The 24,986-nt window shown below is 38.5% G+C and overlaps 1 protein-coding gene across 1 annotated transcript in view; it reads right to left on the reverse strand.

Moving 5' to 3' along the window:
- Positions 1-23,840, reverse strand: part of CNTNAP4 (contactin associated protein family member 4) — a 340,865-nt gene extending 317,025 nt beyond the window's left edge. Inside the window, exon 1 of the mRNA XM_007527564.3 lies at positions 23,638-23,840. Within this exon, the coding sequence (XP_007527626.1) occupies positions 23,638-23,728 (91 nt within the window). The 5' untranslated portion in view covers positions 23,729-23,840. The remainder of the gene's footprint in view (positions 1-23,637) is intronic.
- Positions 23,841-24,986: the final 1,146 nt, after the last annotated feature.

Consider the following 24,986-nt stretch of genomic DNA (forward strand, 5'->3'; position numbering starts at 1 on the left):
GTATCTGCCTCTCTAAGCCTGCCTTCTGTTGATCCTGTGGTTCCGGTATCTGCCTCTCTAAGCCCGCCTTCCGTTAACCCCGTGGTTCTGGTATCCGTCGTTCTAAGCCCGCCTTCTGTTGACCCCATGGTTCCGGTATCCGCCTCTCTAAGTCTGCCTTCTGTTGACCCCGCAGTTCCAGTATCCGCCTCTCTAAGCCTGCCTTCTGTTGACCCTGTGGTTCCAGTATCTGCCTCTCTACGCCCGCCTTCCGTTAACCCCGTGGTTCTGGTATCCGCCGTTCTAAGCCCGCCTTCTGTTGACCCCGTGGTTCCGGTATCCGCCTCTCTAAGCCTGCCTTCTGTTGACCCCATGGTTCTGGTATCTGCCTCTCTAAGCCCGCCTTCTGTTGACCCCGCGGTTCCAGTTCCTGCTTTCCTAAATCCTCCCCCTGCTGATACGTCATCATTAAGAGACCTTGTGGCTGAGATACGAGAGTTAAAGGATATTTTTTCAGCATTTAAGGACCTTAAACCATGTGCAGTCCGCCCCAAGAGGTCCATCCCCGTAGATACGTGTTCAGTTCCCCCTGCGGCCACTACAGGAGTTTCCATGGCACCTTCCACTTTCGTAGCTCTCTCCCCAGCATCATCGAACCAAATACACACCTTCCCGGTAAACGTGGCCCCCTCTAGACAAAACCCTCAGGTGTGGCACCCATACTCCTCTAAAAAGCTCAGAGAACTCAGGCAAGCAGTCAGCAAGGGCGGATTTCATGTGCCATGGACTAAGTCCATTTTAAGGAGTTTTTACCAGCACCTTAACACCCCCCAGGACTGGAAAGACCTGGCTTGTGCTGCACTCCCAGACCCCCTCTACCTTCAGTGGAAAGCGTGCTTCCGCAATGAATGCTCTAGACAATCGCAGGAAAATAGTAACAAACAGGTAGAATGGAATTTTGATGCTCTGTTTGGAGCAGGAGCGTTTGAATCCAGAACTCAGCAGGCAGAAGCCAGGTTTCCAACTGGTTATTTTGAACAGGTACGCATCTGTGCAACACAAGCATGGGAAAGGGTGACCCCACCCAATGTAGATTCGTCAGTTTCCATTAACTCTCTTCACTGATGAATCATTAGCGAGCTTCATCTCAAGGGTGAGGACAAGCTTAGAGAGAAAGGTTTATAATCCTGACATTCGCTCTCTACTCCTGTGCTCTATTGTCTGGGATGGCATGATACCACAGATCCGTCAGGCATGTCTTAATCTTAAACACCTACACCCAGATAATTGGATTTTAGCGACACAGGAACTTACATCAGGCTCTTATGAGGCACCTGCTTCGACACAGGTTTATGCAGTTACCCCACGTAATCAAAATGGGGCCTGCTTTCAGTGTGGTTGCCAAGGGCATTGGCATAACCAATGTCCTGATAAGCTGCGACCACGCCTCTAGTTAGAGCAACCCCACCTCCAATCAGGGCAACCCCACCTCCAGTTAGAGCTACCACGCCTCCAGTCAGGGCAGTCCCGCCTCCAGTCAGGGCAACCCCGCCTCCAATCAGGACAACCCTGCCTTCAGTCAGGGAGCCAGAAGCCACATACGGTTTGTCCCAGATGTCGTAAAGGGTTTCATTGGAAGAGAGATTGTTGGTCCAAATTTCATAAAGATGGCATGGCCCTGAATGGTACAAATTCGGGGCCTGAGATTTTGTGGACCACTCCTGTTTTAGAACGAGGTCACCCTTCTATGATAGTAAAGATTGGCAATATTCCTTTTAAATTTTTGATTGACACAGGGGCAGAAAAGACAATTTTAAGGCAAGAAGAGGTTCCCCAAGATTGGGAACTTCTCCCTGGACCCAGTATACATGGAGTAGGAGGGGTGACCCCATCATTTTGCACACGAGATTCCCTCGTGTGGGAAGACCCGGAAGGCTCTACCAGACACTTCCACCCTTTGGTAGCTGATATTAGCACCAACCTACTGGGCAGGGATCTTCTGGAATGTCTTGATGTTAGGATATCCACAGATGCCTCTGCAGAGCGTAACACTCGCTCCTGCGAGACCAGATCTAATCAGCCCCCCCAATACTAACTGCCACTGTTCGTATGCAAACTCCCCGCTTAGGCTGGCTTTCTAATGAGCCTCTCTGGGTGGAACAGTGGCCTTTACCTAGGGATAAATTAGAAATTTTAATGGAGCTCGTCCAAGAGCAGTTATCCTTGGGACACATTCGTCATTCTCAAAGCCCATGGAATACTCCTGTCTTTGTAATTAAAAAGTGCTCGGGAAAATGGCACCTCCTCCAAGATCTCCATGCAGTAAATAAAACCATGCAGGTCTGGGGCTCCCCCCAAAGGGGTTTGCCTCTTGCGTCTGCAATTCCCATGGGAATTACAATCATATCTATTGATATACAAGATTGTTTTTTCTCTATTCCCTTGCATCCGCAAGATTGTAAACATTTTGCCTTCTCTGTTCCTTCTATTAATAACGCCAGCCCTGCTGATAGATTTGAATGGGTGGTGCTGCCCCAGGGTATGGCCAATAGTCCTACTATTTGTCAGGAGGCTGTTAAATCTTCCCTTTTTCCATATATTCATAAGGGCCTTAAGGTTTTTCATTATACAGATGATATTTTAATATGGGGAAAATCAGATACAGATCTCTATGCCTTACGATTTTCTCATTCCTGCATTAAAGAAAAGCGGCGTTAATGTAGCTCCTGAGAAGATACAACTAATTCCTCCAATATCTTTCTTAGGTTCAGAGATTTCTCTAACTCAAATTCATCCCTCAAAACCTAATGTCACCTTTCCTTCTAACCTTACTCTTGCTTCTTTACAAAGTTTTCTAGGAAATTTAAATTGGCTTAGGCAGTATCTTTATCTGCCTACAAGCTGCCTCCAACCACTGTTTGACCTGTTGAAAGGAAACAAACAGCCCTCCTCAAAATGTAAGTTAACTCTGGCAAGCTCTTTATATATGTTGGTTATTAAACTCTTATCTGATGTATGGCATGTAAAGATCTTCTCCCATTCTGTGAGGGGTCTCTTGATTTGGGTAGTGGTTTCTTTTGCTGTGAAGAAGCTTTTTAATTTGATGTAGTCCCATAGGTTTATACTTGCCTTAGTCTTCCTTGTAATTGGATTCGTTTCATTGAAAATGTCTTTAAAATTTATGCGGAAAAAAGTTCTGCCAATATTTTCCTCTAAGTATCTGATAGTTTCTGGTCTAACATCCAAGTCCTTGATCCACTTGGAATTTACTTTTGTATTTGGTGAAATACAGTGATTCAGTTTCATTCTTCTGCATGTTTCAACCCATTGTTTCCAACACCATTTGTTGAAGAGACTCTGCTTTCCCCATGTAATAGTCTGAGCCCCTTTGTCAAAGATTAGATGTCCATACATGTGGGGCCTCATTTCTGGGCTCTCAATTCTATTCCACTGGTCAGTGTGTCTGTTCATGTTCCAGTACCAAGTGGTTTTGATGACAATGGCCCTATAATACAGTTTGAGATCTGGCAGTGTGAAGCCTGCGGTTCTGTTCTTTTTTCTCAAGATTGTTTTGGCAATTCTAGGTCTTTTCTGGTTCCAGATAAACATTTGTAGCATTTTTTCTATTCTCCTAAAAAATGTGCTTGGGATCTTGATGGGGATAGCATTAAATTTGTAGATGGCTCTGGGTAATATATTCATTTTGATGATGTTAATTCTTCCAACCCATGAACATGGAATATCTTTCCACTTCTTTGTGGAAAAAGAGCTTGCCAGACTCAACAACAAGACAACAAATAACCCCATCCAAAAATGGGGGGAGGACTTGGACAGAATATTCACCACAGAAGAGATCCAAAAGGCCGAGAAACACATGAAAAAATGCTCCAAGTCTCTGATTGTCAGAGAAATGCAAATCAAGACAACAATGAGATATCACTTCACTCCTGTGAGAATGTCATACATCAGAAAAGGTAATAGCAGCAAATGCTGGAGAGGGTGTGGGGTCAAAGAAACCCTCCTGCACTGCTGGTGGGAATGTAAATTGGTCCAACCTCTGTGGAGAACAGTCTGGAGAACTCTCAGAAGGCTAGAAATGGACCTACCCTATGAGCCTGCAATTCCCCTCCTGGGGATATATCCTAAGGAACCCAACACATTCATCCAAAAAGATCTGTGTACACATATGTTCTTGGCAGCACAATTTGTAATAGCCAAAACCTGGAAGCTACCCAGGTGTCCAACAACAGATGAGTGGCTGAGCAAGTTGTGGTATATATACACAATGGAATACTACTCAGCTGTAAAAAATGGTGACTTCACCGTTTTCAGCCGATCTTGGATGGACCTTGAAAAAATCATGTTGAGTGAAATAAGTCAGAAACAGAAGGATGAATATGGGATGATCTCACTCTCAGGCCGAAGTTGAAAAACAAGATTAGAAAAGAAAACACAAGTCGAACCTGAAATGGAATTGGAGTATTACATCAAAGTAAAAGACTCTGGGGTGGGTGGGTGGGTGGGGAGAATACAGGTCCATGAAAAATGATGAATGAAATAGTGGGGGTTGTATTGTTAAATGGGAATCTGGGGATTGTTATGCATGTAAAAAAAAAAAGAAGTAGAAACGCAAAGCAGAAATTGACTGAGTTTGGAGTATGGCACCAAAGGAAGAAAGCAGAAGTACACTAGAGTTTGCAGTGAGTACCTCCCTAATACTTCCTCTCCACTTTTCCAAGCTTTGGGTCCAGGATTGCTCAACAATTTGTTTGGCTTTGTATGTTAACTCTCTTTTCAGTCACCAGTTTCCAGATGCCATCAGGATGCCGGCCAGACTTCCCTGAATTGAAGACCCCACCAATGTGTCCTGGAGCTCAGCTTCCCTAGAGCCCCACCCTACTAGGGAAAGAGAGAGGCAGACTGGGAGTATGGACCGACCAGTCAACGCCCATGTTCAGCGGGGAAGCAATTACAGAAGCCAGACCTTCCACCTTCTGCAACCCTCAATGACCCTGGGTCCATGCTCCCAGAGGGATAGAGAATAGGAAAGCTATCAGGGGAGGGGGTGGGATATGGAGATTGGGTGGTGGGAATTGTGTGGAGTTGTACCCCTCCTACCCTATGGTTTTGTTAATTAATCCTTTCTTAAATAAAAAAAAAAAGAAAAAAAAATGTAAGTTAACTCCCGAGGCCTCCTTGGCACTGGAAAGGGTTAACCAGGCCCTCCAGGACATGCACCTTGTTCGATTCTCCCCGTCCTCTCTGGTAAACCTTCTAATCTTTAACTCCACCCCCACAGTAGTAGGGGCATTGTGGCAAGACCATGGGGTTCTCAAGTGGCTTCACACGACAGTAGGAGGAGCTCCAAGACACCTCACTGAGATAGACGCATTAGCATTCATGGTTCACCAAGGGAGAAATAGGTCTGTGCAGGTCTTAGGGAAAGAACCAGATTTAATTATCCTGCCCTTTTCTCTCACAGATACAGAGTAGCTTATACGCCATCATTCCTGCTTTGCCAATAAGCTTCATTGGGTTTCCAGGACAAATAGATAACAATTTTCCTTCTAATAAATTGATAGCTTCTTTACCTCTTTTGCCTCTACTAGCACCTAAACTTTTCTCTCAGGATCCCATTCCCTCTGCTCCTACAGTCTTTACTGATGGCAGAAAAAGGGGAGCTGCTGCCCTTATATATTACCCAGACAAACAATCTCCTAAACCTCTCTTTACTGAGCTTCCTGAGAATTCCCCTCAGTACAAAGAACTTTATGCTGTTTTTCTTGCATTAAAAGCTGTACCTTCAACCTTTTTTCTGACAGTGTGTATACTGTTAACTTACTTCCATGGCTTGCTCATTCTTATGTGAAAATTGATGACAACCCATTTTCCCCTCTCTTGATTAAAATTGCCTCTATGCTCTGTTCTCAAACCCAACCACTGTATATTCAACACCTTAGTTCCCACAGCCCTCTTCCTGGTTCCCTGTCCGAAGGGAATGCTGCAGTTGACCGCCTTGCCTCCACAGGAACTTTCCCAGTCTCTGTCTCTGATCCTGCTAATTTTCATTCTCTAACCCATGTTAATCTTAAAGGCCTTCGAGCTCGATTTCCTGGTGTTCCTTTACCACAGTTAAACATATCCTCGCTACATGCTCTTCTTGTGCAAGTCTCATAAGACACCTGCTATCCAGACCCTTGGGGTTAACCCTGATGTTTAAAAGCTAATGCTATTTGGCAAATCGATGTCACCCACATACCAAACTTTGGCAAACAAAAATATGTGTCTCAATTGATACCTTTTCTAAATTTATGTGGGCTACAGCTCAGACAGGAGAAAGTGCTAAAAAGCTTGTAAGCCATATGCTCTTTTGTTTTGCCATTATGGGGTTCCAACTTTTTTGAAAACAGACAATGTACCGATGTTTACCAGCAAACAATTTAAAGATTTTTGTTCCCTCTGGAATATTACTCATACCACGGGCATTCCCTACAATCCACAGGGACAAGGCATTGTCGAGAGGGCCCATCAAACTCTGAAGGCTCAATTAAAGATAATGGAGGTACATATCCCCCCAATATCCAGCTAGCAAAAGTCTTAACTACATTAAATCTCTTTAATATTTACAATAATTCGGACCTACCTCCTATTATTCTTCACTGGCAACACCATCTACCCTCTCATGCATTAAGGTCAAATGGAGAGACCCACTCTATAAAATTTGGAAAGGGCCTGACCCCCTATTGACCATGGGAAAGGGTTTTGCATGTGTTTTCCCGCAAAATTTCTCTGAACCTGTCTGGGTTCCTGCCCGCCATGTCCGACAATACCCACAGGATGGCGCTGTTATCCCTGAAGAACAAGAAATACTACAACAGGACCAGATGCAGGATACATCCCAGAACCCATAATACGACATGGATGAACCTACAAAATCTGGCTCACAGAGACCTCTCTCCTACCCTTTCCCTGAATGTCTTATGTTATAACTGGCCAGTTGTGTTTTGTGAGTGAGTGTGTTGAATGACCAAAAAAAAAAAATTTTTTTTTTGCATGACCCATCTGCTCAGAGTACTCTAAAGGTAATTGGCTTTATTTAAAAATGCTGGACACAGCCAAAATTTCTGGAGACATCCAGAAACATTTCAAAATTTTTGTTTTTCTCCCTCTTGATTTTTATATATAGTTTTGGTATATATGTAAGTGTTTAGTCTTAAACTGTGTGACTAATGACAGATATAAATTTGTTTTTAAAATGATATGTTTTTATAACAAAAGTTCTTTTTCCTCCAGTGTGTTATAACTAAATGTTTATGGGTATGTCTCAAATTTGGTAACACTAACTTAACGGTCAAAAATGTAACCCATAGTTACATTATTACCAGACAAGGTAAAAATTAATTTGCTAAGGTAACTAACTATTTAAGGTAAAAATCTAAATGTTTAATGTGACTATACATTCCCAAAACTAAAATATAAATTCTCTTTACAGGACAGCTGTGGAGGGCCCCCAAAAGTGCCCTGTAAACTATCTTGTGGAAATTAATCCACAACAGATATGGCATCAAATCTGGCACTATAAATGTTAAAATCATTGTCACGAAAATGCGTTAACTCTGTAAGCAATTTGAGTCTGTTTAAAATACATATTTTAACTAAAATTGGTCTCTAGATCCTGCTGTAGAGACTGCTACAGGAGGTCACATTAGATGACCTTTAAATCAAATCATAAAGATATTTAAACCAATTATAATCATCGAGGTATCAACTATAATAAACCTCTAACTTGTTACAAGTTCAAATTAACCACGAGAAGCAGATTGTGTTTCTTTTACAGGAATCCCGGAAAAATCATCTGAATCCCTGCACACCAAGACATCACCCAATAGACAGCACAACTACAGTGGCACACCTCCCGAAACCCAAGACGTCACTTAACGCGATCTGAAGAACCAGATACACAGACTCCAAGGACAGAACTTTCTTAATGCCTGCTTGCTGTCCCTGCTTCTGATTTGCCTGTCACGTGATGGCGGTTCCAGCTGGCTATCTACAGAAAAGCAGAATTCCAGCAGCTGACCTCCCTCATGCAGTTTCTCATCCCCTGCCAATTCTTCCCCTAGCCATCTACTTTGGACTGAGACTTGTATCGGACTTGCTGGCATACCCTATAGACATTTTACACAATTTTAAAGCAGCTTATTTCCCTTCACACTGCTGGTTTTTTATAGACTGATCCTGAGTAATTCATAGACTTTACAGACTGTTGCCTTGAGGACTATACAATGCCAAATAGCCCCTCTGTTTGGTGGGTCATGCCCTCCTGCCTCCCCCTCATTATGTGCTCTTGCCCCTTCCCCCCAAGCAGGGAACGTTCCTTTACACACCAGCCCTTCCCTTCACATCACACTGGCTTTTACTACTCCCCTACTTGTCCCTTCCTGTTTTGTTATATCATTTAGGTTTATGCCCAAAAGTTTTCTGCTCCACGATAGTCTTTTACAGACTTTGAACCATCTTATGCTATGACTAGATAGAAAGATAGAAAAGATATAGAGATATTGTGAAGAGATGGTTGAGCAGGCTGTGCTTAAACCTATGAGATGAGTCCCTCCAGGTAAGTCTCTCTCTCTAAAGAGGGGTTGAGCACAGGGGGACACATAAATCTCACAAGGTTGGCAGCCATTTAAGCCTTCCCTCCTCCACAGAAAGTCCTACATCTTCCCACCTGAGCACGGCACTCCTTAATAACATTTAAGCCTGCTCCATTCCATTTTTCTTTACTGTGTTCATTTAGATATAAAGGGAAAGGAGGAGATGATGCTGAGGAATTATTCTGATGCAGTCTCCGCCCCCAGGATTTACCATGCCCTGCGTAATCCTAGCAGTGCCCCCTTCAACCAATCCTGCCCCCACACATCACCCCTGGTTGTCGGCCAATAAAAGCTCACTCACCCCCCCTCTTGCTCTCTCTCTGTGCTCTCTCCCTTCTCTCCCCATGGTGAGGTAGTGGGGATGGCCATTGTTGGCTGACTCCACGTGGCCTGAGCCACCCCCCTCGATCCTATAATAAAGATTGGTGTACCCCACTTGCTCCGGACCTCCTCTCTCTCTCTCTTCTCCGAGGTGCAGCCCGACACCTGGCCACAACAACATGGGAGGAGCACTTGCAAGAGGCAAGCTGCATGAGCAGTGTAGCAGTGATGTGATGTTTCTCCTCTATGCTTCTCTCATCCTCTCTAAATGGGAGGGAAAAAATGAGACCAACAAAATTAATGAAATACACATCTGAAGAGCCCCAGAGAAAACCCTTGTAGGAGAAAGAAAGAAGCAGATACAGAGACAAAGAGAGAAATCTGAAAACTTTTCCTCTTTATTCCAGGCACAGTGTTTGATGATGCAGATGCAGAAAGGAAGAGAAAAATTCAAAGATTCCAGTTTAGTAAAGGAGACTACATTTTGGTGGAATCCAAGTCTCATGTGTGCTTGATCACTCCTGGTCACATTTTTTCATTCACAAAGAGAGACTGAGAAGGGTGTACACACTTCCTCTGTTGCTATAGCACCTACCCTGAGGTTCTGAAGCTTGAACCTGGATAGTATTCACGGTGATGCAAGCACAATACCCAGGGAGCTATCTCCTAATCCTTAAGGAGACTTTAAAATTCACTGTAATGCTGTATGATAGGAACAGAAACAAGGGAAGACTTTAGGTGTTGTGAAATTTCTCACAGCATAATAAGAATTGGGATGGTTTGATCAGTTAAGACTCCAGCAAGGAAGTGAGTATTACTTTAAGCAGATGGTTTTTTTAAAATTTATTTTCTGGAGGATACAGAGATAATCAGGCAAAACAACCAAACAAAACTAGGGGCTATTAAGACCAGCTAGTAAAGACTAGAGAACATGGAGTGAGCGCAGGGTTGAAAGGGAGACAAAGGAATTAGGATGGATAAAAGTGAAAAGATCAGCAAATAGAGAAGATTATAGCCTGGGGGTAGCACAGTTGATAAAGTGTTGGACCCTCAAACACGAAGTCCTGAGTTTGATCTCCTTGTGTCATATGCCACAGGAATACTCTAGCTCTCTTTCTCCTCCTCTGTCTCTCATTAGTTAATAAATGTTTTAAAATAAATTTTAAAACAGACTAGGAAGGGGATGGGAAGCTAGCATAACGGTTATGCTAAAAGACTCTCATGCCTGAAGCTCTGAGATGTCAGGTTCAATCCCCAGCACCACCTAAACCAGAGCAGGGCAGTGCTCTGGTCTCGATCTCTATCTCTATCATCTCTCTCCTTTAAACTAAACACATAAAAATAATTTTTAAAAAACAGGGTGGGAGGAGTTCAGGCAGTGGTGCAGTAGGTTAAGTGCACATAGTATGAAGCACACTCAGTTCAAGGCCCTGGCTCCCCACCTACAGGGGAGGTCACTTCATAAGTGGTAAAGCAGATCTTTCTTCCTCTCTATCTTCCCTCCTCTCTCAATTTTTCTGTCCTATCCAATAAAAAAAAAAGGAAGGAAGGAAAGAAGGAAGAAAGAAAGAAAGAAAGAAAGAAAGAAAGGAAGAAAAAAAAGGAAGAAAAAATGGCCTCCAGGGACAGTGGATTCATAGTGCCAGCACAGTGCCCCAGTGATAATCCTGGAGGCAAAACAAACAAACAATAGAAAGATGACAGTCATGTTTACTCTAAACTTCTAAATGTCTAACAATGAAACATAGCTGCAAAACAAGATCTGATTTAAAAAAAAAATCTTAGGGTGGGGGTAGATAGCATAACAGCTATGCAAAGAGACTCTCATGCCTGAGACTCCAAAGTCCCAGGCTCTATCCCCCACACCATCATAAACCAGAACTGAGCAGTGCTCTGGTAAAATAATAATAATCCTTTCCTCACCTACTTCCTATAACAGTTCTCTCACTCACTCCAAAGCTAACCTTAGCAAAGCAAGGACTGCAAAAGCTGAATACGGGAAAGAGATTGGCATACTCTAGCAATGACTCTTTAGTCACTATCAGGCCAGCCCAACAGCTGGGGCCCTAGTAAGGGAGTCTTGAGATTCCCAAACAGACATGATGGGCCTAGACCTTAAATAAATCCCTCTCGCCTTGTTACCAGTCATCTCTACATCTCTATCAGGAACAACAAAATAGACTCCTTTGTGGGGCCCCCCATAGGACCTTGCCCTCAACTTGGATCAACAACGGTAGAGAATGTTAAATCCTCTGAAGGGAGGATGGACAAAATACTCTATGCTCCACCTGAAGAAGATGGGTCCTGATATTGGGGCAGCTTGGAATGTTCCTACTCATGACCACAGAATGTGAGCTCAGATCTATAGGGATACAGAGGTCACATAGGCTCCTAAGCTGAATATGGGCTCCAGACCAAATCAAATGGATGGGGTTTATAGTCAACAATATTTATACCCCTTTCCCATATTAGGGAGCTACTCTTTTCCCTGATCCAGCTTTCTGTTCCTTTTCCAGTCATAACATCATCTCCCCAGACAATAACTTGGATCCACCTGCATATCAGATTTCAGGCTCAGGGAAAACAAAACAAAACAAAATAAAACAACAACTAGTATAGCCACAGGCCCTTTGGAATATAACTAAGATACGCCTACTAGCTATCTACAATACAGAGTCCCTACCTCCCAACTCTTCATCTGCACTATTCCAGCCTTTAAGTTCATGATTGTTCAACAATTTGTTTGGCTTTGTATGTTAACTCTCTTTTCAGCAACCAGGTTCCAGATGTTAGCAGGATGCTGACCAGACTTCCATGGACAGATGACCCCACCAATATGTCCTGGAGCTCTGCTTCCCCAAAGCCCCAACCTACTAGATAAAGAGAGAGGCAGGCTGAGTGTATGGATTGACCAGTCAACACCCACGTTCAGTGGGGAAGCAATTACAGAAGCCAGACCTTCCACCTTCTGCATCCCACAATGACCTTGGGTCCATACTCCCAGAGGGTTAAATAATAGGAAAGCTATCAGGGGAGGGAATAGGATAAGGAGTTCTGGTGGTGGGAATTTTGTGGAGTTGTACTGCTCTTATCCTATGGTTTTTTTCAATGTTCCCTTTTTATAAATAAATAATAACAATAAACTTTTAAATGGACTAAATACATCAATGCTTATCTAAAAATACAGTACATGTGTAGTATTTAAAAATACTACATGATATGGAATGGAAGGCATGGAAGACACAGGAAGTAGTAAGGGAAGAAGGAAACAGCTGCTTCACCAGCCATATCAGCCAAATCAACCCTGGCAATCACAAAGACAACAGATGCCACAGCCAGATCATCCTTACATCCAGGAAAATGAAAGAGGAAAATGATCACAGGAGGCTCGATTTTGCTAACTCAGAAAAAAACAGAGAGGTGCTGGCATCTTCTCTGGAGAAATGTTTCAGTGATTAATGATACTACATACACTATTTTCATGCTAATCTCTTTCATGTTACAATTATATATAGAGAGAGACAGAAAGAAATCATTTCATATGCAAGCACACAGCCAGGCTTTCAAGAAATGAATGTGGCCATTTACAAGGCCACACCAGTAAATGGCTCAGTTTTACAGGTCAAGCATAGAAAATTATTATGATCATAATTCTATTCGTAGTGCCGAAAAATTCTATATCACATTTTTATTAGCCTACCTTTTCAAGTTCTCCAGATATTTGACTATAAAATTATTCTATTTTGTTGTGTTCCATTTTGCGATAAGTTTCCTTCTATAAAATGTTAGAAGTTTAAGAAACCAAATGTTATCTCTTGTATTTTCTCTTTGCTTTCTTAAATGTATCCTTGTCCTTTGATCAAATTATCTCTCTTCTGTTTGCTTTAGGAAAGGTTACACACCTTATGATACTTAAGAGGCTGTGTTAAGATCATTTAGGAACACATGAAGTTTTCTTAATAGGATCATAATATAGGCTCCATTTTAAACTAGGCTAGTTCACATAAACACAGAAATCACACATACAGAATAGGATAAAATATCCTAATTGAGAAGTTTTATAACCTTGCCCTGAAGTCCCTCATCACCACTTTAGATACAATTGCTTTTATTTTAGCAATGCTCTTTTAATTAAGTCCTAAACATGTAAACATGGCAAATGTAAATACGAATTATAAATCTTTAATTGTGATGATCCCTAAACATTCATGTAGATTTCTGCCTGATTATTTTGTTTTTAATCAGTCAAAATTGAGAGATAAAAATGAATGATGTAAAAATACCAAACCCTAACCCTTACCCTATTTATTTTTTAATTTCCTTATTTGGGGATTAATGGTTTATAGCCAGCAGTAAAATACAATAGTTAGTACATGCATAACATATCCCAGTTTTCCATATAACAATGCAACCCCCATGTGTCCTCCTCTGCCATCATGTTCCAGGACCTGAATGCTAAACTTTATTTACAATGTCCTTCTCTTGATATGAGTATCACTTGACTGTGTTATATTCAAGAGTTAAATTATACCTCAATTTATGTGGTGGCTTTTGAACTAAAATTTCATCTGCTATTTTCTACATTCATTGCCATATTCAGAAAGTTTAGCACTCCACGAATGGCTAGAAATTTAGTGAAGTTTTGGGTGTTGTAAGGTCTTCATATGATATCCTAGGAAATGAAATACTTTGGAATCACAAAAAAAACAACACTATCCCTATATTTGGGATGAGAATTCCACAAAACACTTCTTGCTATTTTGTAATCCCACATTCTGTCTTCAAATCATAGTAGAGTCCATTCTGGTGTGGGTAGCAAATGGGAAAGAATCTCATGTTATAGCTTAACCTTAGTTAATTTTTTTAAATGTGCCGCGTAGAAGGGGTGTTTTTATTTCTCTTTCCTAATTCCTACATACACATTATCTTCTAACATTACACACACACACACACACACACACACACACACACACACACACACACACACACACTCATCTCAGTAAATACTTCCCAATAAAGGCCATTTTCAAGTTAGTTCCTTCCTTTTCCTTGGTTATTGGCTGACCAATGTATTTTAAAAATCTAAGCACATATTAATATCTTTGAAAAATAAGAACAAAACTTAAAGATATAAATGTATATTCGATCTTTTAGAGCAAGGTTATTGCTCACAGAGAAATTTAACCTCTCAAATTTTCTTAGTAGTCTCTTTTCAGTCTTGTGTAACAGATAATTTACTTAATTTGACAGGTAAATGTGGGGCCCTCATTTGAGAACGACACATTTCAGATGTCTATTCAATGTATTTCAGGTGTCTACCAGCAACAAAGCTTGTGACCAATTTCTAGGAGAGTTTATCACTGCCTTTGATTAAAGGACATTTTAAAAATATCTCTCTATAGATTATAACTGCAGAATAAATCAGGTGATGAAATTATATATTATGGTTAGTCTGAAAACTACAAATAAATGCAAATTAGAAAGGCAAATAAATTTATGTATTTATTGCTGTTTCTAAATTAATATCAACGTATGGCCATGCTTGTAAGAACAACTGGTGGAGGATGGGGGTGGTAGTGAAGAAACAAACATATCTCTTGTGATTTAGAAGCACACAATATCTGACTCTACAGCATTGCCAATTCCTGAGAGACACTTAATAAAAAGAAGTAATTAGTTATATGTCAGCTGATACATATCATCTTCCCTTTGTGATTTAAAAGCCTTGGAGGTAAATCTCATCACTGTTCTATTAAATACTTATGGCATTAAAATTTTTATAGTTACTAATTTTAAACTATTTAAAATGTCAAATGTTTTCAGGCTTCACTCACTTTTCCAATTATTACATTGGAATGACTCATTAACTGTAACATAAACAGACTCATTTTTACCTCCTGTTATGCTATTTCTCCAATTTTATTACCAGAGCACCACTTTTCCACAAACCATGACGAAAACTCATTGAGAGGAAATAAAAAAACAAGAACATACTCTTCCATTTCCAAATACCAATTTTTCCTGGGAGAATTGAAGCACTAATTATGATTTATAATAAAGTTTGCATGTACATTCTTTACTATTACATGATACTATAGTTTCAGCTAATGTGTATCTAAATACCTACACAAAAATAAAGCATCTCGACAAAAAAAAGGAAAACTTTATACGCTCTGAAAATCAACTGAGAAACAAAAACACCTTTAGCTGTGCAGCGATGTATTAGATTTGGTCTTTACCAAGAAATAGCTACTGGGTTCTGGAGTGATCAATATTTTGGATCTTAACTAAACCAAAAGGAAAACTAATATGGGGTGATTTCATTTTTAGGTAGAACTTTAGAAACAAGGACAAAAAGAAAATGCAATGTGAAGATTGAATTGGGTGTGGCATATTGTACCATAGCAAAGAACTCTGGGAGATGAGGGGGTTGGAGGAGGTGAAGAGAACATCAGAGCTCTGGTTCATGGTGGAGGAAAAGGACCTAAGTTGGGGATAAGAATGTTTTTCAGACACTTCTCATAGTGAGATGAGAAACTGTACCATATGTTCACACTGTAAACCATCATCTCCCCATTAAATTGATGTGGAAAATAATGTTAAAATAAATTAATACATTTTAAAAGACTAGTTCTAGAAGTCAAATAAATGACCAAATGCATATATAAATGTATGAATTCAGACCTAACTGAAACACATAGTCAATTAACTACAGCCTTAGAACTTACTACAGAGATTTTAATATTGAAATTTCAGTTTTAAGATATCAAAGTTTACCCTAAAAAGTAATTAAGAAGATAAAGAAATCATTAATAATATATTTGTTATTTAAAAATTCATTTTTTTATAGCTTAGAGTTATGGGTAAACTATTATTTCTAAAAACAAAACCAGAAAAAAAAAGTTTCAGTCTCCACATTACAACATTCACCTCCAGAATAAGTTATTTCATTTAAATATATTCAGTTAATAGGGGCTTTTTGATAAGTTCATTCTTCATCTAAAGACTTGCAATTGTAGGTGAAGCTTAAAGAAAAGAAAATCGAAGGCTGAAATTTAGACTAGCTATGGAAATTACAGCTGAGCCAAGGGCTTTAATGGCAGGAGACAAAAGCAGGATGAGAGTATTGGGGAGCCAGTGCATAATAGTAGAGGAAGACTTTATTTAGTTGATGGTGGGAGCCTTACATGCAAACCTATCATGGGGACATAAGTGATCATGAAAATCATTATTTCCGAAAATAAAATTATTTTTTTCCAGTAAGAGTTGCACAACCTCATAAAGCTTATAACTGTGTCTACATTTAGTTGAGAATAGTTATTTCTAAGATGTTTTTATTTTAAGGTAACCAAAATCAAATTGACATTAGCATTTGAGGCTATAATTCAAGACTTGAACTTAAAGATTTATTTATAAAAGGTAACTGTAAAAATTCCTAATTAAAATAACCATTAAAATAATGATCCATATAGCCTATGAGAATGTATCCCTCCACCCCAACAACACAGCTCATTTTACCACATGAATATAATTAATCCACAAAGCCATCTATTTTTAAGAAATATTCTGTGGTGAGTCTCCCTTTCCATACCATACTAAAGTTTACTGGGAAAACTGTTCTAGTATTGGGGTGGAGAACCTAATTTATAATGGAAACACAAAACCACTGAAAATATCAAAGTCTTATGGTACAGTGGATAAAGCATTGGACCCTCAAGCATGAGGTCCTGAGTTCAATCTTCGGCAGCACATGTACCAGAGTGATGTTTGGTGTTCTCTCTCTCTCTCTCTCTTCTCCCTCTTTCCTATCTTTCTCATTAATAAATAAAAATATTTTTTAAAATAAAAGTCTTCACTGTTTAATATTTCATGGAAATATGAAATTCTGAATATGCATATCTTGAATTTGGTAGCAATGTTAGACTACTTTTTACCATTTTTCTTAATGCTTCCAGGAGTTAGCCCATTCTCTAAAGTTTTTATTATTAGGAATGAAAGGAAATTATTTTTTAAAGAGATGGTGCATTTGATGTATTGCACCAAAATAAAAGACTCTGGGGTTGAAGGGAGGGTTCAGGTCTTAGAATATGATGGCAGAGGAGTACCTACAGCGGGTTGAATTGTCATGTGGAAAACACATGTACAAATCACTGTACTATACTGTTGACTATAAACCATTAATCTCCCTCACAAAGAAAAAAGAGAGAGAGAAAGAGATGGTGAAGAACTTTTTTGGCTAACTAAAGGTCAGATGACTTACTAGTTGACAATACCAAGATGCTAATATTGATTTATTTGAACTAAGATTCAAATCCTAAAATAGCATCAAACTGAAAAAAATAGATACTTGTAAAGTAAAACTAGTATTTTATTGCTAGAAAAAAATCATTCATGTAATGCTGATGTTACTACTTCTCATTTATTTCCAGTAGTCATGAACCTCACCACAATTCTTGATGATACTTCAGAAAAAGGCACATATCAGTAAAGTCTAGGCTGCCTTTGATATGGAAACTGATCTTTTGATTACATAGGGAATTTTTATTAGAGCTGATATGTTAGTAATAGTATTATAAAATAAAATATTTTAACACAATGACAATCAGTTTGAAAAATGCTAAAAGGGAACTTGGAATAAAAAATTTTTAGTAGTATATCATCACATAAGTTTTTAAGCTACAAGTAACAGTTTAATGTAAATAAAAGTGAGCCAATGAGCATTTGTTGGAAGTAAAAAGTAAATACAATTCCAAGTGAACAAGGTATTTGCATAAAAATTAATTATTTTGGCATGAATAGGTGAAAGGCACCTGCTTAATTATTGTGAAGTCTCAGTGGGTAGTGCTTAAATGAAAATCTATTTTTAAATTTGTTCTAGAAAGTTTGATGGCTTCAGAATTTTGGATAGGCTGTCATTTGAAGAGCCACAGAGAAAAGAACCTTTTCTAATAAGACCATCTCCCTCATACAGCCAGTGACTACAAATGCAAGTTTATTAGTTTGAATAAAAAATGTTTTATATTTATGAAAGTATAAGACAATAACAGCATCATTATTAAAAAAGACATGTATTTTAGTATAACATAGATAGATAGATTGATAGATAGATAGATAGATGATAGATAGACAGATAGATAGAGATATCTAAGAGATAAGTTACATCATAGGGTACATACTTTGCTTTGTATGAGCTCTGAGTTCAAGTCCCAGGATCATATAGGATTACCATGGACAGCACCAGGGGGGCAATTCTATGCATGGTGGTTTGGTGCTGAGGTCCTTTCTCCACACCCCCATATCTCACTCTCCTCTCTTTTTCTCTCCTTAAGTAAAAAATGAAAATCTGGACCCATGAAATTACTAAATAGTATCATTCATATGCAAGAAACTATGTTCATTCCTCAATGCTGCATAAAAATTAATAAATAAAATCAAACATGTAATTGACTATGTACTTTATTAAATCTCCTATACCAATGGGATAACTTGAAACTAGAAGTACTCCTTTAGTTCCTTAACTACTGAAACTTTCTGAAAGTTACAGAAAAAGATTTCTTCTGTTATAGTTCCTGGCAATAACAGTATTACACTGAGTACCACAACTCTATGAGTATATCTGAGAAAATTTTACTAACAAAGTTCAAATCATAATAATAATTGAATACACTTTCAAATAAGACTAAATTTTGTAGGAGCAATATAATTTCTATACTTTCCATGTCTCATCAGTATTGATACTATATATAATTTAAAGGGGTAAACAAGATTTTCCTATAAAGGATCAGATCTACACTGCTGATGGGAATGTAGCTTGTTCCAACCTTTGTGGAAAAAAAAAACACTAGATATGTACCTACCCTATAACCCAGCAATTTCCCTCCTGTGAATTTATCCAAAGGAAACGAAAACACCTACTCAAAAAAATCTATGTACACTTACATTCATAGCAGCACAATTCGTAATAGCCATAATGTGGAAGGAACTCAATTGTCCAGTGACAGATGAATGTCTAAGAAATTTGTGAGATATATATATATATATATATATGATCTTAGCTTTTAAAATGATGTTATCATCTCCTTTTGCTTCATCTCAGGTGGAGCTTGAATGTATGATGTGAGATGACATAGATCAAAATGAGAAAGACAAGTACCAGATGATCTCATTTATAAGTGGAATGTAAGAAACAAGGACAGAAATGAAAACTGCAAAGTAAAACTGGGACTGAATATGATGTATTGCACAGAGAGGGGATAGAAAGGGCTTAAGGTTCAGGTGCATGATGATAGAAAAGAGTCTAAGCTGGGGTAAGAGTGTTCTGCAGACACTGTTTACAGAGAGATGGGAAATTGTACCCATGTACTAACAATTGTACTATAAACTATTAAACTCCCCAATATATTATTTCCCAAAAAAGTAAATAATTGAGGTTATTACACAATAAATGGAAAATAAATTTTGAGAAAATTTTACTGACAAAAATCCAAATTGTAATAATAATTGAATACATATTTTGCTATACAGGGCTCCTTTTTATTTTTCTCTTTAAAGATTTCCTTATTCATTTTTATGAGGGGGAGAGGGAAAAAGAGAGAATGATATTGAGAGAAAGACAGCGCACTACCAGAGTACCACTCAGCTATGATTTATGGTGATAGTGGGGATTAAACTTGGAACTTTGGGGGCCTCCAGCATGCAAATCCTGGACTCTAACACATTGAGATGTCTCCCAGTACATCCATACTGGTCTCTGAATGAGGTTAGTAAACAGCTGGAGTTTGAATTTCATATTATTTTGTCACACAAAGAAATTTTTCTAGAATTATTTTCAAATATTTTAAGATGTAAACTCCTTTCTTAGCTCACAAGTTATACAAAATAGGATACTAGTCAGAATTGATATAAAGGTCATATTTTACCAACTTAAATAGTACATTGTCTTACAAGTGATGTTAAACACTCTCACTAATACGTTTTCACTGAAGAGGCAAATGAGCTCAACCGTAATAAAGTGATTAGGTCCCACAAATGAACTGTATATGCATGACACAATTTCTGAAATTAGGGTCTGGGGAACTAGCTTAGCACTAGAGCATAAGAATTTCATGTTTGAGACCCTCGAGGCCTGAGGTTCAAACTCTTGTTATAAGCAGTGCCATATATCAGAGTTGAGCTGTACTCTGGTCACTCTGTTTCTCTCTCTCATTTAAACCTATAATATTTTTTAAATCAATCTTCAGAAACATTAAAATATATATTATTTAGAGTAAGCCATGGGTTTTTTTGCAAAAATCTTACAGTTTCTATGTTATCTGTGAACTGTGCTACCCATAGCTAGAGGGTACCCTTAGCAGAAGTGACTCAGGGTACATGCATTAAGAATGGAGAGATTGCACCCAGCAAATGAAAATAAATCATCATCTCTGTTACAAAATTAAGTCAAAGTAGATAACTCACCTTTATAAATAAAAGTCAACCATTTTATGCATTGTATCATGTAATTACATTTTCTCCATACTTTTCTATTACATTCCAGTCTTTGTGTACTTATTTGGTTTTTTTGTTTGTTTTTGCTATGGGAAAGATTTGGTAGGGAAAAGAAGGAAGCTTCTAGAAAGGACTACAAAGTTGACTTTGAACAATATGAGATTCTCTCTAGTTGCATTCATTTTGCAGTACAGAGTCCATAAAAACAATCATTCACTTAAGAAATTAATTTCAGCTGTCACCGATTCTAGCATATTCTTTATGATTCTTTCAGAGAAGACTTCAGGTATAACCTTAATTTCAGTTAGAGAGGAGAAAGAACTCAAGGTGAAGTTAGATTTTAATTAAGTCATTCAAAACGTTCTTGGTGGGCACTAAATATTCCCAGATAAAAGTTCTGTATGCTTTAGAGTGGAAGGTCTTCATGGCATAATCTGTAAGAATAATTTAAAAAATTCTTGTATGCCATTACTTATACCTACTTCTTCCATTGTGGTGAATCAGTCTCTCTCTCTCTCCAACAATACCTAATGCTTAGAAAGATGCTATATAGACTCACAAAAGCAATTACAAAAGTTACCGTCCTTTTCACTGTATGTATTTTAGTAGCAAATGAAAACAAAAACTGTCTATGCAGCTTCTCACAGAGCAAGCCCTACAATAAGACTCTGTTGCTAAACTTTTAGAAAGGGAACTTCTCAATATAATACAAACTTATATTGACTACAATAAAGAGGAAAGAACTGGGACTGGTTTACTGCTTCTGAAATGGCAACTCTGGTGCTGGCAGGTAAAGATTGTGATCCATTTAGCACACTTCATCTTTGGACAGATGAGAATAAGCAGAAATTAAAAAAAAAAGTCTTAGTACATGTGTCAAGTGTTTTCACAGACTTATGTAGATATACGTATATATACACACATGAAAAACATTAACACATATGTGCATGTCTGTGGATGTGTTTGTATAGACTCCTTCTATTGAAGTCTTTCTGTTGATTAACTGAATCAACTTAGTTTTGCTGGCAAACATATCTTTCTTCCAAAAAAGTATTAAGAAAGCAATAAGCTGACTGTGCTTCCTTCCCCTAAAAGTTTACTAAATACTGAAGGATAAAAAGTAAGATATGGATGCTTCCTTATATATATTACTACCAAACATACACATTAGCATTATAATAAATTACTAAATGCAATTTTAATTGTCTTAAATAATTTAAATTCTTGACATTTTATGAACTGTCAACAATTAATATAATTTCAACTTTAATACTTGTTTTCCAATAAGTAAAAAAATTATAGGCTCCCTAAATATATCAATATTTCAAAAAGCATCAAACTTTTCCTGATTAAATCAGAACTGAAAGAATACAGAATCAAGATTGAAATTTTTACTGTGAGTGAGAGGCCCTGCCATGAATATTCAGTTCCATAGGTTCTTCTCAACAGTTCATCTTTCCTCTCTCCAGATATTACAAAAGAAACCTTTTTGATGTAAAATTGCCTTTTATTGGGCTTGAGCAAAACAAACATAAACAACTACAAGCAAAATCAATCACATTAACATACTGTAAACCTAAATATGGGCAGGGTATTAGAAAGACTAATGATTGCTTGTAGGCCAAACTTACTCTGTTTCAAGGGAAGGATGCTTTCCAAGTGATGTGCTTCACATTGTAAGAGTGACCTCTAGTGCCTTCCTTCTTTGTTGAACCTCAGTAGCTGGCCGATGAATTACTTATGCCTTTTCTACAAAACTTTGTGTGTGTGTGTCTGCATTTCTGATGTTTGTTGCAAAGTTTGTTAAATGCTACCATTACAACATTTCAAGATTTTCACACAGGTGAAAATATGCAAATCTTACTGACTCGTGGAATTCTTATTGACCCAAATTAAAATAGAACCTGAAACAGTGTGGCATCTGGGGTGAAGTTGTCTTCTTCCAAACTTACAGATACAGCATGACACTAGATAAACTAAAATTAAATGAAAACACAAAATCACAGTAATAGTGCAATGCAAATGGACATCTGACTTTTGTCAGTGATGTCCTTAGCAAGTGTTCTTCCCACATCAGTGCCTTTTATTGTGCTCAAGTGGTGAGCCACAGCAAGTGTCTTATCTGTGACCCTCAAACCTCAGCCTAATTAGAGAGGAGCAAAATAAATTCACCCACAGGCCTCATTTCTTAAAAGGCAAATGAACTTCTCCCTTAAAATTCAAGAGAGATAAAAGTTGTTTTTACAACGTTTCTTTACCGTTCATCGAGAAAAGGGGCAATTCCCCCATTTAGAGATGTTAACCCAAATATAACTTTTAAAACTTTTTATTTCTTTACTAGGAAGTGTATGATAAAAGTTCTTGCACAATATTTTGGATGGTGTTTAAATTAGAAAGGTCTTAGTAAACATTCTCTGGATCAGTTAACTCAGAATAATAATACTCAATTACAAATGTACAAAGTCAAAAATTCAACCACTAAGAAGAATTTTGAAAAATCAACTGAACACCTTATTTTTATGTAAAATTTCATAACTGAGCCCCCCTTTTCAAAAACACTCATATTTTGTTCTTTTATCTGAAATGGCACAATTCTAAATATTCAGCTTCATCTCCACCAATTCTGTTCATGAATTCTGCAGTACATTTAGTTATTATCCTGGCATCATTTTTAAGATACAGCCAGCTATCAGCCTGCCAAATTGCAAACTTCAGTAATCTAAGCTAATGCAGCATAATAGCATAAAAGCAGCATAAAGTCTTCCAGTTGTTTTCCTGTTAGACATAATTTCAATGAAATTCAGTAATCCTAAAAAAATAAAATAAAATAAGAAATGAAGACATTCACAGGCTATTCCCTGGTTAAGATGCTAATTTAATGTTTTACTAGAATCTGGGCTTTCTCAATGAATATTCAAAGACAAGAGCATCACATTCTGCTCACAGACAAAAAGAGAAATAACATTTTGCATATTTTGACCAGACCAAGAGAAATGACATGCGTAAACTCAGTCTTATTTCCAAGATCTTTAAGTGATGCTTCATGTGCAGCACTGTGCTTTGAAGCAACCTCAGTTGCAAATAATAATCAAAAAACAACAGAATTAAAGTTTTGCAATGAGTTACACACACACACACACACACACACACACACACACACACACCTGCAAGTTTTAAATCATTTCTGCATACTTACAAGAATTGCCAGCTATGACCATATTCCAATTTTGAGTAGACAGCAGAAGTAGCATATTCAGGACAGCTCCAGTGACAAACCCCATGTTCATGTTTTCTGGACTCCTCTCAAAGATTTTGAGCAGTTCTTTGAGTGATTTCACTCCTGTCCCTGACCCTGTTCCTAGTCCCTCTCCTGGCTCTCTGGGTCTTCAGCACCTCTCAGTCCCTTTCCCTCCTCCCCTCCCTACTCCTTCCCTCTTGCTCTCCCCCTTCCTCTCTTTCTCTCTCACTCACTCTCTCTCACACACACACTACTGACTAGTCTCTTCGCTGAAATCATTGAAAAGCACCCAGCATCTTTTCTAACAAGCATCCACATTGCCGAGGCCACGCCTACTACTCGCAGCGGACCCAGAAACTGACAGCAGCATCTCCTCCAAATTCACAGCCACGCTCAGAGCTCCACCGAGCTGTGCCACTGATGAAAGCTGGACCTGGAGGCGCGGCCTGCTGCTCCCGGGGCCTCCTCCGGGCTCCCTCCCCTCTCCTCTTTTCTTCAATAATCCTTAACCCCTTTCTCCCCTCTGGATGTAAGTGGGGGGAGCACGGGGGAGTGGAGCCTCCTGATTTTCTGGAGGTCTAGCTTTGAGCAGAGCCAGTCAACATACCGAGCTAATACCTGAGTCTTCCGTAGGGCATTAAGGTGAAATCGTGTTATGTTGCCAAACAAAAGCATAAAATAAGACAGAAATAACTAAACAGCATTGGTAAAACGTAGCTAGAGCCGTCCTCAGGGAAAATACTTGGTGTTGTTTTTCTCTGTTGATATAAAACTATCCTTTTCTGCTAGGGTCCCAGGTTTTTATTATGGAAATTCCTCACTTGGAAACAGACATCCCTGTTTGGCAGATACTTAAAATCAACTGGAAATTGTCTGCAATAAATTAACATTTCTTATTTTAGTGCATCAGGAGTACAAATCTACAAATTGAATGCTGTGGATAGATTTATCTTGATGAATACATCATGCTGTGCACACACTGTAGCATCCTACAATCAAATTATTTAATTTAATAACAATTCCCAAGAGCCCAAATGGAAAAGTGGGGTGGGGGAGAAGGGAGAAAGATACTGAAGAAAACTCTCTTCACCTCCAAACACACATCAAGCCTAAATAATGTAAAGTGTTAATTCAACTGGTCTAAGGATGAAAGACTAAAGTTAAATTCAGAATTCAATAAAATCTATCACTATAGAAAATCACCCTCTAATGGTTGGTCCATCTACACTAACTGCTATATCTGCAGTAGAAAAATAAAATAAATAATGACTGAATGTCACATAATGGTAAGTGTATCAGTGGCGTCA

The sequence above is a fragment of the Erinaceus europaeus genome, chromosome 2 (assembly GCF_950295315.1).
Source record: "Erinaceus europaeus chromosome 2, mEriEur2.1, whole genome shotgun sequence".
NCBI classification, from domain to species: Eukaryota; Metazoa; Chordata; class Mammalia; order Eulipotyphla; family Erinaceidae; genus Erinaceus; species Erinaceus europaeus.